Below are 16,497 nucleotides of genomic sequence, written 5' to 3'. Positions count from 1 at the left end.
TCCTTCCTTCCTTCCTTCCTTCCTTCCTTCCTTCCTTCCTTCCTTCCTTCCTTCCTTCCTTCCTTCCTCCCTCCCTCCCTCCCTCCCTCCCTCCCTCCCTTCCATCTACCTACCTATCTGATTTATCCATCTATCATCTGTCTACTTACCCATCCATGCATCTATCCATCCACCCATCCACCCATCCATGCATCCATTCACCCACCCATCCCCCATGCATATCCACATATATGCCAAAATGCTGTCTAATTCTTTATACTCTACTGTGTTCCAAAGTGTTTTACTGTGGGAAAAACTTTATGAGAAGGGCTGAACTTGATACATGTAAATAAGATTAATGTAAAATGTTTTTAATGTGAGTTTTAGAAAATAATATGTAATATTCCTGTCTGAAAGTTTTACATTTGACCTTGTCTCAATTTTTGTTTGTTTGTTTGTTTACAGACAGCGCCAGTGAAATGGTGCCCAATTTGGGTTTTATTCCAATGTCCTCTTTTGTGGTTGATAAATTTGCTGGAGATATTTTGAAAGATTTGCCTTTTCTAAAGAGGTATAAGACCAAAACTGTGCCTCAATAAATACTTGTATGGAATACAGGAGTTACACAACAAGGATTATTTGAAATGCAGATGATTAGAGTACATTACATGTAGTATGTGTTTGTAATACATAATGAATTTAAAATCAAAATTTTCAATGCCTTTTGGCCATTACTATGTAAAAATCTGTATAGTTTTTAATCTTAGAATAAGTCACTACAGCTGCATATTTTAAATTAATGAATTAATGAATGCATATTAATTGATATTGATGAGACTGTCAGAGACATGGAGTAGATTTTGATTTATTAAACCTCTAATAAACTGCTCTTTGGATTCTACCACCCACATCATATTGCAGAAAGAAGAAGGGGAGCTATGATTTTCAAAAATATTATAAAATAAAATCTGTGCTATGTTATATTTAGAAGTGTGCAATTTAAAATATGCTTTTTTTTTTTTTTTTTTTTTTGTCTCGCAGTGATGATCCTATTGTTACTTCACTGGTTAAACAAAAGGAATTTGATGAACTTGTGCACTGGCATTCTCATAAACCCCTGAGTGATGATTATGACAGGTCCAGGTGTCAGTTTGATGGTGAGCTCTGTGACTCTAGTGAAATAAATTTAAATCTACTTTACTCTCTACCTTTTGTTTTATAGTGGGAAATTATCATATCATGAGACACAAATTAAATTTTTTTGAATAAAAATAGTCTACAAGATATTTAGATGTGCATTGGGAAAGATGGTAATGAAAAATTCTCTTTTTCTTCATTGACAGTCATGTGCATGTAGATATGTATGTGTTTTAGGAGGAAGTGCTAGAAGTTGTTTTGAGGAAAGATGGTTTGTAGTTTCAGCAATGTTTGTATTCCTTGGAGTCAAATATATTGAGACCATAGTATTTCAAGCAATTATAACTGTTTCATACAACCCAATTGGCTGCATGTAATAAGCACCAGCATTCTATCTGCCTTCATGCTCAGGGTGGTTGAAACTACAAAAGGAGGCCCATGAAACTGCTAACAGGGGATCAACAGAGACTGAATTTAGGATCTTGTCTTCATCTCAACTTTCTGTATCCCTATGCTTACCCCCAGCCCCCATAGAGTTGACAAAACTTGCTCTGAGAATAACCTAGGAGTAGGCATATCAAGTATGCTCGTATGAAGTACTTATTAGACTGGGTATGTAAAAAATGACCAAGGTGTTGGGGGGATACTTTAGATGAACCATTAACATGCTTTAGAGTGGTTTGGTTTGATGTATATATTTACAGACATAGAAAAATTAGCTTAGTTATTTCATTTCTGTGAGTATTATGGAGGTAAGGGAGTAAGGCATACCTTGATTACTGGGACTTCTTATATTATGAGATTTTACCATTTCAGCTGCCATGCTCTAGGCTCTGGCTCTGTGGCTATGGTCTGGAGTAAGGATTTTTTCTATCCAGTGATGCAAGAAGCCAGAATATCTTAGATAGTTGTCTTCTTGCCTCTGCTTCTACCTTCTTCTTAAACTAATTCACAGGGCAGAGGACATACGTAATGCCTGGAATCTGTCATTTTTTTTGTTGCACCCTGATACCTGATTTAGGAGGTAGACCATAAAAGTGTGTTTTGTCACTTCCACCCTTTGAATAAGAGAAAGAATTATTATCCATAGATAACTTGATTTTACATTCTCTCTTTAAGAAAGATAATAAGATTAAATTACTCTTCCACTAATTTAACTAATGGATGTGGGATAATATGAAGGATTGATGAGAATGCTATTGAAAAACTATAATAAAGTGACATTTTAAGTCTTTTCTTTTTCAGAAAAATCTAGAGACCCTCGTGTTCTTAGATCTGTGCAAAAGTATCATGTTTTCCAGCGGTTTTATGGGAATTCATTAGAAACAGTCTCTTCAAAAATCATCGTGACTCAAACTATTAAGTCAAAGAAGGATTTTAGTGGGCCCAAGAGCAAAAAGGCACACGTAAGTTCTATACATTCTATCAAATTTAAAAAAAATTCTTTTTCTTTTCTCAAGTTGATATTTGTTATCCCTTTCGTAGTTTCTTTTTATATAATGCTTTTTCTTTATATATATATATATATATATGCATGTATTTTTATATATGATTACTTATTCTTTTACCTCTTGCTGAAAAAGCCTAACCTGCATAAAAAAGTTGTAATGGTATTCTATACATAACGTATGTATCTATTTGAAGAATAATTAAGTGACTAAAGTTTTGAGTTTAGAAATTTTAAACTAACATTAAAAATATAGTTGTTCATTAGTTAATGACAGTGAAAATCTTTTTCATATAGGTAGTAAAAATAGATATGAAATGTTTGTCTACTTTTTTCTAAATTATAAAGAGTGTTTACACTTTTCCAAAGTATTTAAATGATTGATCAGTCCACCACATTTTGTGAGTGGAAGGTTAGAACTGTCCATTTCCTCTTTCTGTGTGGGTTGGACTCCTGCAACCTTACCTTTTTCCTTCTTGGGATGTCGTTTTTCTACTCTTTTCCCAGGAGACATAACTGTGGAATGGAATACAAGTAGTAAATAAGAAAAGTTCCAATCTATTTCTGGAATAATAATACTAATAGTTTATGATCTAAAATTATCAGTTGATAATTCCTGCAACATTAATGTCTAAGTACAGATATTTTTATTTTAAAACTGAATTTTCTGATTATTTGACTTTAGAGACAGGTCATAAAGGTTTCCATCTTAAACAAATGGAAAAGTCATCAGGCTTTAGTATCTTTCTGTGGGCCTCAAAGTTGGGGATTTGGTAATGGCATTTATTTTCACAAAAAGTTTCTCTTAAGATGAAAGGTTTTAATATATTAGAGAAACCAAGTTAACAAAACCAATCACAAATAAAGGTATTTGTCACATATCTACCTTAACAAATTGAAATAAACATGGTGAAGTTATCAGGAATGAAACATATAAAGACCTCAAAAAATATTTTTATTCTCACTTCTGAATAATTACTTTTGTGAAAATTTTGACAAGATCAGGAAAATGTGCATCTCTTTGTCAAGCCTTCAGTGGACATTTCAGAACTCCAAGAGACAGATAGTTCATCAGTTCAAGGACTTATCAAAAAAGCTCTTGTATTTTCTACTCAAGATAACATCAAAAAATAATCACAAATTACTCTAAAAGGTTCTCAGACGTTCTATGAAGGCTCTATTCTTCAACTGCTTCAAAAGTTTAAGCAGTTGGGCTGTCCCATCTTTTGTTTTAAGAGCCAAAGGGAAGCTTCTCTGAGCCCAACTGTGTGATCATTGTTTCTCTCCTCCTTTTCATTTATGTAGCCAATTGTATTGTCAGTGAGACTATTTAATTGAACATTTACTTTTTTATTTATGGGTGACAAAAAGCTACTGCTTTTCAGTTATGTTTGTTGTTGTTGTTTTGAGAGATGTTATGAAATGGTAAATTTGCAGAAATTCTTGTCACATAATAACAATGTATGAAAATAGAAAAATCTACATGGCAAAGGGTCAAAGGTAACCCTTGTACTATTGACACAGAACCATGCTAAATTGGCCCAACACAGCAAATTAGGAAGACTAAACACTGGGAAAGCTCAAATATTATTGATTAGAAGGATTTGTTTCTAATTTAGAGAGTGACGACAACTAAAATTGACTTCATTATAGGCAGGCATTTACAGATTAATTTCGTGACTAACAAGAAGAGTGGAAGATGTGTTGGAATCCTCTTGCTAATACAATAATTCTCTAATTTGTCTTTGTAGATTAATGAGTCAGGTTGGTAAAAGCATGGTAAAAGTGGGCCCATACTATGTTTAAGTTAATTGGAAGCGCTTATTGAGGAAGAGAAAATCAGTTGTATTTGTATTGTTCCTCTTATCCACTCCTCTTCTTCCTCTTTCCTTATTCACTCATCAAACATTATGGACTAAATGCTTTGTGCTTGAGACATACAGACAACAAAGGCACATTCCTGTCTCAGGATCTCAATCAAGAGAGGAGGAATGGCAAATGAAATTACAACTACAGTTTGTGCTAATGAGTGCTTCAATAGATGTCTGAGCAGAGGAAGAATACATGACTTAGACTTGGGAGAGTCAGGGAAAGCTTCAGGGAGGAAATATATTAAACAAGTAGAGAATAGGGAGGTGATGTGGGAAGAATGGAAGAGGGCAGGCAATTCTAGAGGGAGCAGCAGATATCATAGCATGGAGACATCAAAAGAGAGGTGGCCTCTTGTCTCTGATTTTGTGACATTAACTCTTCTTCTTTTTTTTTTTTTTTTTTTTTTTTCTGAGACAGAGTCCTGCTCCATTGCCCAGACTGGAGTGCAGTGGCCCAGTCTCGGCTCACAGCTACCTCTGACTCCCAGGTTCAAGGGATTCTCATGCCTCAGCCTCCCAAGTAACTGGGACTACAGGAATGTGCTACCACACCCAGCTAATTTTTGTATTTTTAGTAGATAAGAGGTTTCACTATGTTGGCCAGGCTGGTCTGAAACACTTGGTTTCAGGTGATCCGCCAGCCCCAGCCTCCCAAAGTGCTGGGATTACAGGTGTCAGCCACCATGCCCAGCGGCATTTACTCTTTTATTTATAAACTACACCACTCACAAATCTAGAAAATTATCTACAGAGAGCCTTTATACTCCCTAAATTAAATTGTCATAAGTTGTAAATTAACACAGGCTTAATTTCCAAAAGAAAAAAAAGAAGTTTTTCACATCTACTCAAAATGGGATGATGATCAAAGTCATCAATACACCCTTACTATTGTCTCACTCATGACCTCTTATCTTGGAATATTTTCAGCTTATTTTAAGAGATGCTTTTTTTTTTTCCTTTGGGGCAGGAGACCAAGGCTGAAATAATTACTAGAGAGAATAAGAAAAGGTTATTTGCCAAGGAAGAACAAAAGGAAGAGCAAAAGTGGAATGCTTTGTCATTTTCTATTGAAGAGCAAATGAAAGAGAATTTATACTCTGGAATAAAGAACCTGGAAGACTTTTTGAAATCCTGTAAAAGTAGCTCTGTGAAACTTCGGGTTGAAATGGTGGGATTAACTGCTTGCTTGAAAGCCTGGAAAGAACATTGCCGAAGTGAAGAAGGTATGTGATTCTGTTTCCTTATTTCGGTGAGTTGGAGAATTAATACAAATGTAATAATGATAGTTGCCATTTATTAACTGGAAATTTGCATTAGAAGACTTACATGCACTATCTTATTTTATGTATTATTACCTTTAATATGTTCTAAGACCCACAATGGTTGCCTGAAACTGTGGATAGTACCAAATGCCATGTATACTATTTTGTCCTATGCATACATATGTATGGTAAACTTTAATTTCTAAATTAGGTACAGTAAGAGATTAACAACAATAATAAGATAGAATAATTACAACAATATACTATAATAAAAGTTATGTAAATATGGTCTCTCTTCCTCAAAATACCTTATTGTACTATACTCACCCCTTTTCTTCTTGTGAGAATGTGAGATGGTAAAATGGCTACATGATGAGGTGAAGTGAGGTGATTGATGAACACTATTGTTGACCTTCTGATGATGCAACAGAAGGAGGATCGTCTGCTTCAGGCAATCCTTGTGTCATTAAGCCATAAGGGAGTGAATGACTGATGTTAGGAGCAGATGATATTGATGATTGGGGTCCTCCATGGTTGAAAGAGTTTTGCTGAAGTCTTTTAGAAGAATAACATTAGCAGTAACTGTTGTCACTTTTTTTTTTTTTTTTTTTGGAGTGGGGATGGAGTCTCACTCTGTCACCCAGGCTGGAGTACAGTGGCACCATCTCGGCTCACTGCAACCTCCGCCTCCTGGGTTCAAGCAATTCTTCTGCCTCAACCTTTCGAGTAGCTGGGACTACAGGTGCACGCCACCATGCCCAGCTAATTTTTGTATTTTTAGTAGAGACGAGGTTTCACCATATTGGCCAGGCTGGTCTTGAACTCCTGACTTTGCGATCCACCCACCAGGGCCTCCCAAAGTGCTGGGATTACAGGCATGAGCCAACGTGCCTGGCCACTGTTGTCACTCTTTAACTTATCAAAGTGTTTCTGTGAAGGTTGCAATTCTTTTGTGATTTTATGGGTGACTTTAATGCTGTATTCTATCTGAGAATTGTATTCCATATTTTTTCTTTTAATATCTATGTAATTTGAAACACTTTAGCAAATTCAGGTTCTGCTTCAGGTTCTTCTTCATCTTCCTCTCTAGATGACTCAATAAGTTCTTCCATTTCCTCATTTGTTAACATTTCCTAATGAACTTCAATATGTTGTTTCACTTCTTTATCAAACACATTGGCAAATCTCTCTCTATCAATTAGTCTTGCTGCATGAATTATTTTCCTAACTTCTCCATTGATCCCCAAGAAGTCTTGAAAATCACTCAGGACTTCACTCCATACATTCTTCCAGCAGGCATTTCTAGTTTTTTGATTTAATTAATCCATTGCATCTTTGGAGAGTGTTATTGCATCAGCAATAGTGAGTAATTTCCAGCACCTTATCATGTCCAGATTGGGGTCTGCATCAGTTGCTGATTGAATGTAATCAAACACCAGGCAGGTGTATGTGGCTTTGACAAACTGAATGATGCCGTAGTCAAGGCACTGAAACAGTGAGTTTGTATTTGGAGGTAAAAATACAATCTCAATATTTTCATTTTCAACAAGAACAGATTTGGGATGGCTAGGTGCATTGTCTAGTATTCCAAGCTTTCCTCTTTCAAGTATTTTTTCACTTCTGGGAAGAAGCATTGGTAGAACCATTCCATAAAAATGTTGACTGTCATTCACACTTTGATTATGTTGCCAGAACACAAGCAGATAATTTTTGCTTTTGTTTCTGAGAGTGTATGGCTTCTTCATTCTGCATGCTATGCCTGTCTGTATTATGTGCACTGCAGCGTTGCCACCTCGTACCAGTGTTAATCTATCCTTCCATGTTTTATGTCTTGGTGCCTCCTTTGGACTTTTAAGAGTGTAGGTTCTGTTGGGCATCTTCTTGCAGAAGAGCCTGGTTTCATCACAATTAAAACCTTGCTTTGGATGGTATCCTTTCTTTCTAACCAACTTCTTCAACTCTGCCAGAAATGTGGCAGCAGCTTCTTCATTGGCAGATGGAGCCTCTTCAGTCAGTAGTTTTTTGTTTTGTTTTGTTTTGTTTTTGAGATGGAGCCTCGCTCTGTCGGGACCAGACTGGAGTGCAGTGGCGCGATCTTGGCTCACTGCAACCTCCGCCTCCTGGGTTCAAGCGATTCTGCTGCCTCAGCCTCCCGAGTAGCTGGAACTACATGCGCACAACACCATGCCCAACTAATTTTTGTATTTTTACTAGAGATGGGATTTCACCATGTTGGCATGTTGGCCAGGATCATCGATCTCTTGACCTCATGATCCGCCCACCTTGGCTTTTCAAATTGCTGGGATTACAAGCATGAGCCACTGCGCCTGGCCCTCTTCAGTATTTTTTATACTTTTCAGTCCAAACCTATTCCCAAATTTGTTTAACCATCCTATATTTGAAGAAAATTGGTCATAGTCACTCGTTTTGGAGGATGCCTTGCTGAAGTCTTCATATAGATTCAATGCTTTCAGGTGCAACATGTTTCCATCACCTGGAAAATATTTTCTATTTATGCCTTCCACCTTCTATCTTAACTAAGCACTTATCAAACACTGGCTAAAACTTTTGCCATTTGAGGTGCAACAGGAAAAATAGCACAGATTTCTTTTTTCTTCTTCACAACTTAATGGATAAAAGATTGTTTCTGAGTGTAGATCTTAGCAACCTCAGCATGTGAGTTTTTCTTTACTTATTAAGTCAAGAACTTTCATGTTTTCACTTAAAGAAAGCACTTTATGGCTTCTTTTTTGACATATCTGAATTGCCAACATCACTTATTTTGCAATTTGGGGCCATTTTAATAAAGAAGGGTTATTGAACACCAACACTGAGGCATCAGTGCAGTCGGTCTGATCATCAAGGTGGCTACTAAGTAACTAATGGGAATGTGGTATCTACAGTGTGAACATGGGGGACAAAGGAAGGATTCATGTCCTGAGCAGGACGAAGTGAGACGGTGCGAGATTTCATCACACAACTCAAAATGGTGTGCAATATAAAAACATATGAATTACGTATTTCTGGAATTTTTCATTTAATAATTTTGAACTACAGTTTAGCTTAGATCCCTGACACCACCAATAAATGGAAAATTTTGTATTTTATCAATGAGTAATGAAATCTCAGAGAGGGTCCAAAGGGCAAATATATAGCACATTCATAAGCCCTTTCAAAGACAGGTGATAAAAAGAACAACTTATAAAGTTGGGGACATGGTTAAGGGAACCAACAAAAACGATGAGGCACCCAGGAAGAATTTGTCATTCACCTTTGAGACCAATGAGTAAACATTTCCTTTGTGGGTAACGCTGTATTCATGCTTCCCTGGCACACTGAGTTCTTCCAAAGCTGCTGTGGATACCATGTGCTCTACTTTACAATTTCCATAACAGGTAGTAAAAGAGAAAAGAATAGACAGAAAGAGGAAGATACAGGTGAAATGGGATCACATCAAGATGTGTAAATTCACAGCAAGTGAAATGATCTTGTTCCATAATACCTCCAAACTGACAGTTCTTCTGAGCAAACCTAGTTGATCTGTCAGTTTTGAGCATCTCCACACTTTGATCCATTTAACACCTGACCTCCATGTTCTCTCCAACACCCTGACCACCCCCACACCTATTGTTTCTGCTGCTTAATTGGGAATGATCAAGTGTTATATATTGTTTTTCTAAGTGAACTACTCACTTAGAATAACAGTGCATAACGATCAGTATGAACTGTATTACATTTCCTTTGTAGCCTCTTACTGTATTCAGTAGGTGTTAATGTTGTTAAATAGGTGAAATATAGATGATTGATTAGAAGAAATCCTGACATAATAAGTATGAAATAATTAGCAGAGCAGAGGAACAAAAAGGATATGTATGAATATAAAGCATTGGAGAGAGATTAGCAACATCTAGAATGTGACAGTTGGAAGAGGTGGATTGAATTGAAGGCCTCCAGTGATTACACCAAATGCTTATCTGTGGTCAACCATAGGACTCAATAAATGTTGCCAAGGTTTTAACCAGATATTTCAAGTCATAAAGATATTTTTCTTTGAACACAGTAGAGCAAGTATGAAAATAAAAGATGGAGAAAATATTTGTTATTCTTCCTAAACTTTTACAAACTTGAGCTTCTTTGATCTTATTTCTTTTATGCACTATATATTTTTTCCTAACACTGATGTGGCTATGTCTCAGTAATCCACGGAGATGATGAAATGTGGATAGTTGAACTTCAATTTTACTTTATTTGGTCCTTTCTACTCCAAAACCTCCAGTAATGCCAAGTAAGATAGTGAGGCCATCTAGATGATTAATCTTGGATAATCAAATGAATTATTTTTGATGGTCTTTATAACAATTTTATTGTTTATTCTTTACCAAGGTAAAACCACAAAAGATTTAAGTATAGCTGTTCAAATGATGAAAAGGATCCACTCCTTGATGGAAAAATACTCAGAACTTCTACAAGAAGATGATCGGCAACTCATAGCCAGATGCCTTAAGTATTTAGGATTTGATGAGTTGGCAAATTCTTTACATCCAACTCAGGTAATATTATCAGAATAGCTCAATTTCAACAGGGTAATTATTAGTTATACATAAAGTGTTTTGCAAATATAGTCATCTCGTCCAGATTTTTTTTTTTTTTTTTTTTTTACAGAAAATACTATTATTAGTAGTAATCCAACTGCCCAATCTTGAAGTAATGCATAATTAGAAAATTTGTACAAATGCTTACCTGGACAAACATTAAATGCCAGATAATCTCTGCAGATCCTTAAAACTAACCGTATACTTAATTCTAGCAAAACATCTCAAAACTATAGTGTGATTATTCAATTGTCTTTAAATATATCAGGTTGTAGCTACAAATATCATGATATATATTTGAAAATCTTGATGTCTACTAATTTTTTCTAGTTAAGACAATGATTTAAAAAATTTAAATTTAAAAGGAGGTAAAATGCTTTTCACATAGAAAGTGCTCAGTAATGTTTTACTTATTTAAATGATATTCTAATTCAATGTCATTTTCAAAATGGACTTTTAAAATAATGCAGGATGCAGAAAATGATGTAAAAGCGAAGAAAAGGAATAAATATTCAGTTGGCATCGGGCCAGCTCGGTTCCAACTGCAATACATGGGCCATTATTTGATACGAGATGAGAGAAAAGACCCAGATCCCAGGGTCCAGGATTTTATTCCCGACACATGGCAGGTAATACTGCAAATGAAACAAAAATTACTGTATTTTTTTATTATATGTGATCTCAGAGGTTTCTCATTATTGTGCCTCTACTTATTATATTTGGTATGAACTTGTTGATGTCATTTAAAGATACCTTGTTATTTAAAATGTCAAATGTGGACATTTTTTCCCCATTTAAAGAAAGTGAGATTTTCTTTTATCATATAGACCATTTCCTTGGAGGTACATTAATGGTTTCATATGATTAGCTCTGATGTTATCTCAGTGTCATCCAGCTGTATCATCATGGAGCAGCCTCCAGGTTTTCCCTGTGTCAATAGGATTTCATATGTAAATACATAAATATGCATAGAGAAATCTGGATAGTTTAAATAGTAGGGACAATTGTTTAGATATTTACACATTGCATCTGTCACCATAGTAGCTATTCTAAAAATGTATATAAAATTAATATTGATGGATATAAAATTTAGAGGAAAAGGATGCATTTCTACATGCATTGAACCATACAAACTTGCTGATAAATTGAACATGTTTACCTACAGAAATGCAATTTTATAGCTTCAGTCTAATAGACTGCCCCCTTCAGAATCTTTCTTATGATGGTGGGGTAGGTTAAAAAAATGCATGCCACGTTTTCATGAATAGGAAGACCAGTTCCTTACTTCAGTGCAGGACAAGAGACAGTAATGCTCTCCATTAATTTCATTCACATTGTAACTCTTCTGATGCCCATTTCACTCTGAGGTGTGACCAGGAGTGGACTGGTTGGGGTTTTGAGTTGTTTTCCCACCTTCTACCTATTGCATAGACTTATCATCATTCTTTTCGGCTAGTCAACATTCTTCAGCTGAAGGGGTGGAGCTCTCTCATCCTGGCATTCTTCTATGTAGAAAGTAGAAGATCAGTAGCAAAATTAAGAATATTTGATGTTTCTTCTCCTCAGCTACTTTTTTCACCATCAGTAATATACATATTTTCTCTTTCTTAGAACTTAGTTTCTCAACCGCACTTACTGAATATCAAGTAATTACAGATGTTTTCTCAATAATAAGATATTTTGTTCGACATCCTCTCCATTTTTCACACATGAAACCCACCTTACAGATGTTCAAAAGCATAAAAATGATCTCTTCTGAGAGAATGGCATGAGACCTTCAGATGTCCCTATAGATCCTTTGAGGTTCAGAAAATCGTATTGGAAGTCTATTAATATACTGTTTGTGTTTTGGTAACATATGGTTCACTTTCTTGACACGAATGGTACTCTGCACCCTGCAGCGAGAGCTCCTTGATGTTGTGGATAAGAATGAGTCTGCAGTGATTGTTGCCCCAACATCCTCAGGCAAAACCTATGCCTCCTACTACTGCATGGAGAAAGTACTGAAGGAAAGCGATGATGGGGTGGTCGTGTACGTTGCTCCCACAAAGGTAACTGTAATATTCTCTTTCATTCCTGAACCTACTCTTTAAAAATAATGAACATGGTCACATGGTAGATCTAGTTCACTTTATTTTTCAACCTGCATTTTCTAGTTCCAGTGTCTGAAGCTAAAATAACATACATATACATATACACATACATATACACACACACACAAACATATACATAAAATAACATATACATATTCAAACTTTAGACATCAGGGGAAAGTCACCAAATATAGGAGACACAATTTTTTTCTGATGCATAAGCAACATTTTCTGTTTTTCCTTCTGATGAATACTTTTAAAATTTCATTTTACTTTAGGTTGAGGTTTATCAGTGAGGTTCGTATGCTGAGTCAACTATCTCAAAGAGAATATGTGAGTGTGTTTAGAGTGGTGGGTCGATGAAAGGGGTTAGTAAGCTTTCTGCACTGAAAGCAGGACACACTTTTAGACAGTTCTTGTTGTCCTCTGATATTTCACCTCTCTCTATTATGTGGCTAATGGATCTTTTTCTTTGTCAATCAGGCCCTTGTTAATCAAGTGGCAGCAACTGTTCAGAATCGTTTTATGAAAAATCTGCCAAGTGGTGAGGCTCTCTGCGGTGTTTTCACCAGGGAGTATCGTCATGACGCCTTAAACTGTCAGGTAGGTATTTAATTAGTAAGTGTGTTATCGAATTCTATAACTGTACTTGTATGCCTCTTTGACTAGAAATTCAACATCTTCACAAGGCTTGTGAAAATAATTTCCTTGAATTTATGAAAGACAAAATCCTTTTAGAGAAAATGTAATATTGTTACATTTCAAAGAGTGAGAACTAGAACTCATCTTTCTCTAAGGACACTGACCTTTGGATTTCCGATTTCATTGATATTTTATTGCATCGTCTTGGTTTGTAAAGGGATTCAGAATGATCTGAAAATGCTGTGTTATAGAAAACTAACAAATCTCAATTTTAAATCAATTACTTTTTCTTCGTAAGTATCTATTAAGGATACTCATGATTTAGAAAATGTATTATGGATCGTATACCTGGTGCTAAGTCATAGACAGTTTTCTCCCCTCCGAACTCACAGATCAACAATTAAGACTAAATAAGAATGAACACATGATTGTAGAAGATTGCATGGTAGACATGGAGATGTTCTACCCAGATTGCCTTTCAAAGGAGGACTTGATGTGGGGAATGTGGTTAAGATAGATGCCAGCTATCAGCTCCGCTCCCCCAGTTCTGCCTCCACAGTCTATACCCTGCAACTGAGCTAAGTAGAAGTACAAACAGCAGGCTGCTGTGGCTCGATGTGGAACAACTCTGACAGCAGTCCTTACTCCAGAACTCCAAGCTAGGTTGGCAGAGGCTCCATCAGGCCTGCCTTGCAGTTAGGCTTCCTCCTCTGCTCATTCCTGCTTCCCTGCTCTTTTCACACTAGCTGATTCTTAATAAACACCTTTCAATCTAAACTCTATGTCAGTGTCAGGTTTTAAAGAATCAAACTTGTGACAATGAATAGTTTCTATTTTTAAACTCTGAATGCTCATAAACAAGGATGTAAACTTCAAGTCCGATTTTCTACCATTTTTGACCTACCAAAATTTCAGTTTAATATGGTTCCAATGAATATGGCACAGTTTTGATGAAACCCTGAATTCTCAGAAGCAATGTTATATGCCAGTTACCAGCAGGTACATTCAGGACTCGTAAGTCTATCTTACATATTCTTGTAACTATGTCTACACATGGTAAGTGCTCAAAATGTTACTTCACACAATATTATTCTTCGTAGGTACTTATTACAGTGCCTGCCTGCTTTGAAATTCTGCTGCTTGCTCCTCATCGCCAAAACTGGGTGAAAAAGATCAGATATGTTATATTTGATGAGGTAGGTTTGGTGTTCTTTCTTTGCTTAATTTCCTAGTGCACATTTGCATAGCAATGAAGATGTTTGGTGTTTCAGGACATCTATCCCCTTGGATGGAGTTCAGATTGAGAAGGCCTCCCTTTTTTTTTTTTTTTTTCCCCTGAGTGATTTTTCCTGGGAATTACAGTTTTTTGGCTCCCTTTTCGTGTTGTGACTCAATAGGGTAAAATGATGCACCCTACAGAGTTCTGTATGGGAGTGGAATCTTTCACTGACAACTGTTTCAGGGAAAATAGAGTTCAACCATTCTGGTACAAGTTCCCCTGGACAGAGATTTCAATCCAATCTTTGACCTCCAAAGTAAATAATTTTTGGCTCTAACAATGATGCCAGTTACATAAGTTTTATCAGTCATGATCCCAACAGAAAATTGAATGACACTCTTGAAATACAATAATTCAAGAAGGGTATTTTTCAAAGGTGTATGTGAGGGAATCCATAAGGGTTAGTGCAGTAATCTAGAGCTAGTAGTTTACCCCTAGGCTTAAAGGAGCAAGGCATGGAAGCATTTATGGAAACTCAAAACGAGATTCCAATTGAGTTGACCATGTTGTGAGGAATATAGCTGATTCAAGGTAGCTTTTCAGGAAAGGAGCCAATGGAAAAATGACCTCAGTCTCAGTCTCCACGCTTCTTCTGATCTGTGGCCAAGGCCCTCCATAGGCCAAACCCAGTGGAACCAGAAATCATAAGAGTCCTTTTGACAAAGTACCTGTAGGTCAGCTTCCCTGGGAAGAGGCAGCAGGATAAAAAACAGTGTAGATTTATAGCGATTTATTGGGGCAAATGGAAGATACTTCGCAAAGCTATATTGCAGCATTATTAGGAATGTTTATTGGTCAGATGGCTCACACCTGTAATCCCAGCACTGTGGGAAGCCGAGGCGGGCGGATTGCCTGAGGTCAGGAATTTGAAGCCAGCCTGGCCAACATGGTGAAACCCCATCTCTACTAAAAATACAAAAATTAGCTGGGAGTGGTGTCAGGTGCCTATAATCTCAGCTACTCAGGAGGCTGAGGCAGGAGAATCACTTGAACCAGGAGACAGAGGTTGCAGTGAGCCGAGATCGTGCCACTGCACTCCAGCCTGGGTACCAGAGTGAAACTCCATCTCAAAAAAAAAAAAAAAAAGAAAGAAAAAAAAGGGGGAATATTTATTAAAAGAGATTTAAAACACGATAGGAAGATATATTCTTTGGCTCTGTGGAATTTTACATTCAAAGGGAAAAAGTTTAACAAATCTCTGTAACTTACCTTTTCCTTGCTATAAACTTGGAGCTACCAAATAGGCTGTGCTTTGGATTTGATACTGATTTATTATATTTATTTTTGGTTGATCTCATATTGCATCATGAAGGTCTTGAATATTATTGTTTTCAAAAATCCAACAATTTTGTCTATGCAATCTAGAACTTTGAATTAAAATCTCATCTCAAAACTCTGAAGTGATATGATGATATGACTTTGGCTATTTCAGTTTTTAGAATTTTGTGTAAGGGATAAAACCGAAAGGTTTTAAAGGCTAATGTCTACTGGCAGAATCAGGGAAAAGTGCTATCTAGGGCAAAGCATAAGGTCAATATTTGATGGAGTGGTATTTTATCTCACCAGGACAAGCCCAAATGGGCAGTGGGTATGCATATTCTAATAGATAGATAATTTGACTTTGATAGTAAGTCTTTTCCAGTTGCTTGCCAAGTGTCATACTTTAATCTGTTAAATGAAGACCACAGTTGAGACTCTTTTCTGGATCTAGTTTGATTTGCTCATCCATTCATTTACTCAGCAGATATTTAAGGAGTGCCTGCTCAGTGTTAGGCTTTGTGTCAGTGGCTAGGAATAGAATATTCAGGTCTAAGGTTACAGTTTACTTAATGCCTTATCTATTAGACACTGGAGCTGACAGCAGTTTAATCAAGAAAGAGGAAATAAACAAGTGAGCTCACAAATGATGATGCCAGCTCACGTTGGTACAAACTGTGAAGGAAGGGAGCAGGCTGCCATGACTGCAGTCATGGTAGGGTGTCAGGAGGAGGCAACTCTGGAATAGGTGGTCAGAAAAGTCTGTTTTATGGAGTGGCATTGAGCTGAACTCCACCGTGTGAATAAGAGAGGGTAAGAGTAATTTAAGCAGAGGGAATAATATACGTGAAAGCTCTTGGCTAGGAAGGGTGAGTTCAAGGAACAAAGAAAAGGTCATTCTTTCTGGACCATAGTAAAGGTGGAGACAGTGGATTGAA

At 36.5% G+C, this 16,497-nt stretch overlaps 1 protein-coding gene across 1 annotated transcript in view; it reads left to right on the top strand.

The window, feature by feature from the left end:
• DDX60 (DExD/H-box helicase 60) overlaps positions 1-16,497 on the top strand; it is a 103,576-nt gene that overhangs the window by 33,948 nt on the left and 53,131 nt on the right. The window contains exons 11-19 of the mRNA XM_025385416.1: positions 445-550; positions 1,021-1,136; positions 2,362-2,522; positions 5,402-5,657; positions 10,080-10,246; positions 10,759-10,917; positions 12,190-12,339; positions 12,865-12,984; positions 14,124-14,219. Coding sequence (XP_025241201.1) covers positions 445-550; positions 1,021-1,136; positions 2,362-2,522; positions 5,402-5,657; positions 10,080-10,246; positions 10,759-10,917; positions 12,190-12,339; positions 12,865-12,984; positions 14,124-14,219 — 1,331 coding nt within the window. The remainder of the gene's footprint in view (positions 1-444; positions 551-1,020; positions 1,137-2,361; positions 2,523-5,401; positions 5,658-10,079; positions 10,247-10,758; positions 10,918-12,189; positions 12,340-12,864; positions 12,985-14,123; positions 14,220-16,497) is intronic.

This window comes from Theropithecus gelada, chromosome 5 (assembly GCF_003255815.1).
Source record: "Theropithecus gelada isolate Dixy chromosome 5, Tgel_1.0, whole genome shotgun sequence".
In the NCBI taxonomy this organism is placed as follows: domain Eukaryota; kingdom Metazoa; phylum Chordata; class Mammalia; order Primates; family Cercopithecidae; genus Theropithecus; species Theropithecus gelada.
The sequence above is the reverse complement of the archived record's forward strand: the minus strand, read 5'-3'. Positions and strand labels throughout refer to the sequence as shown.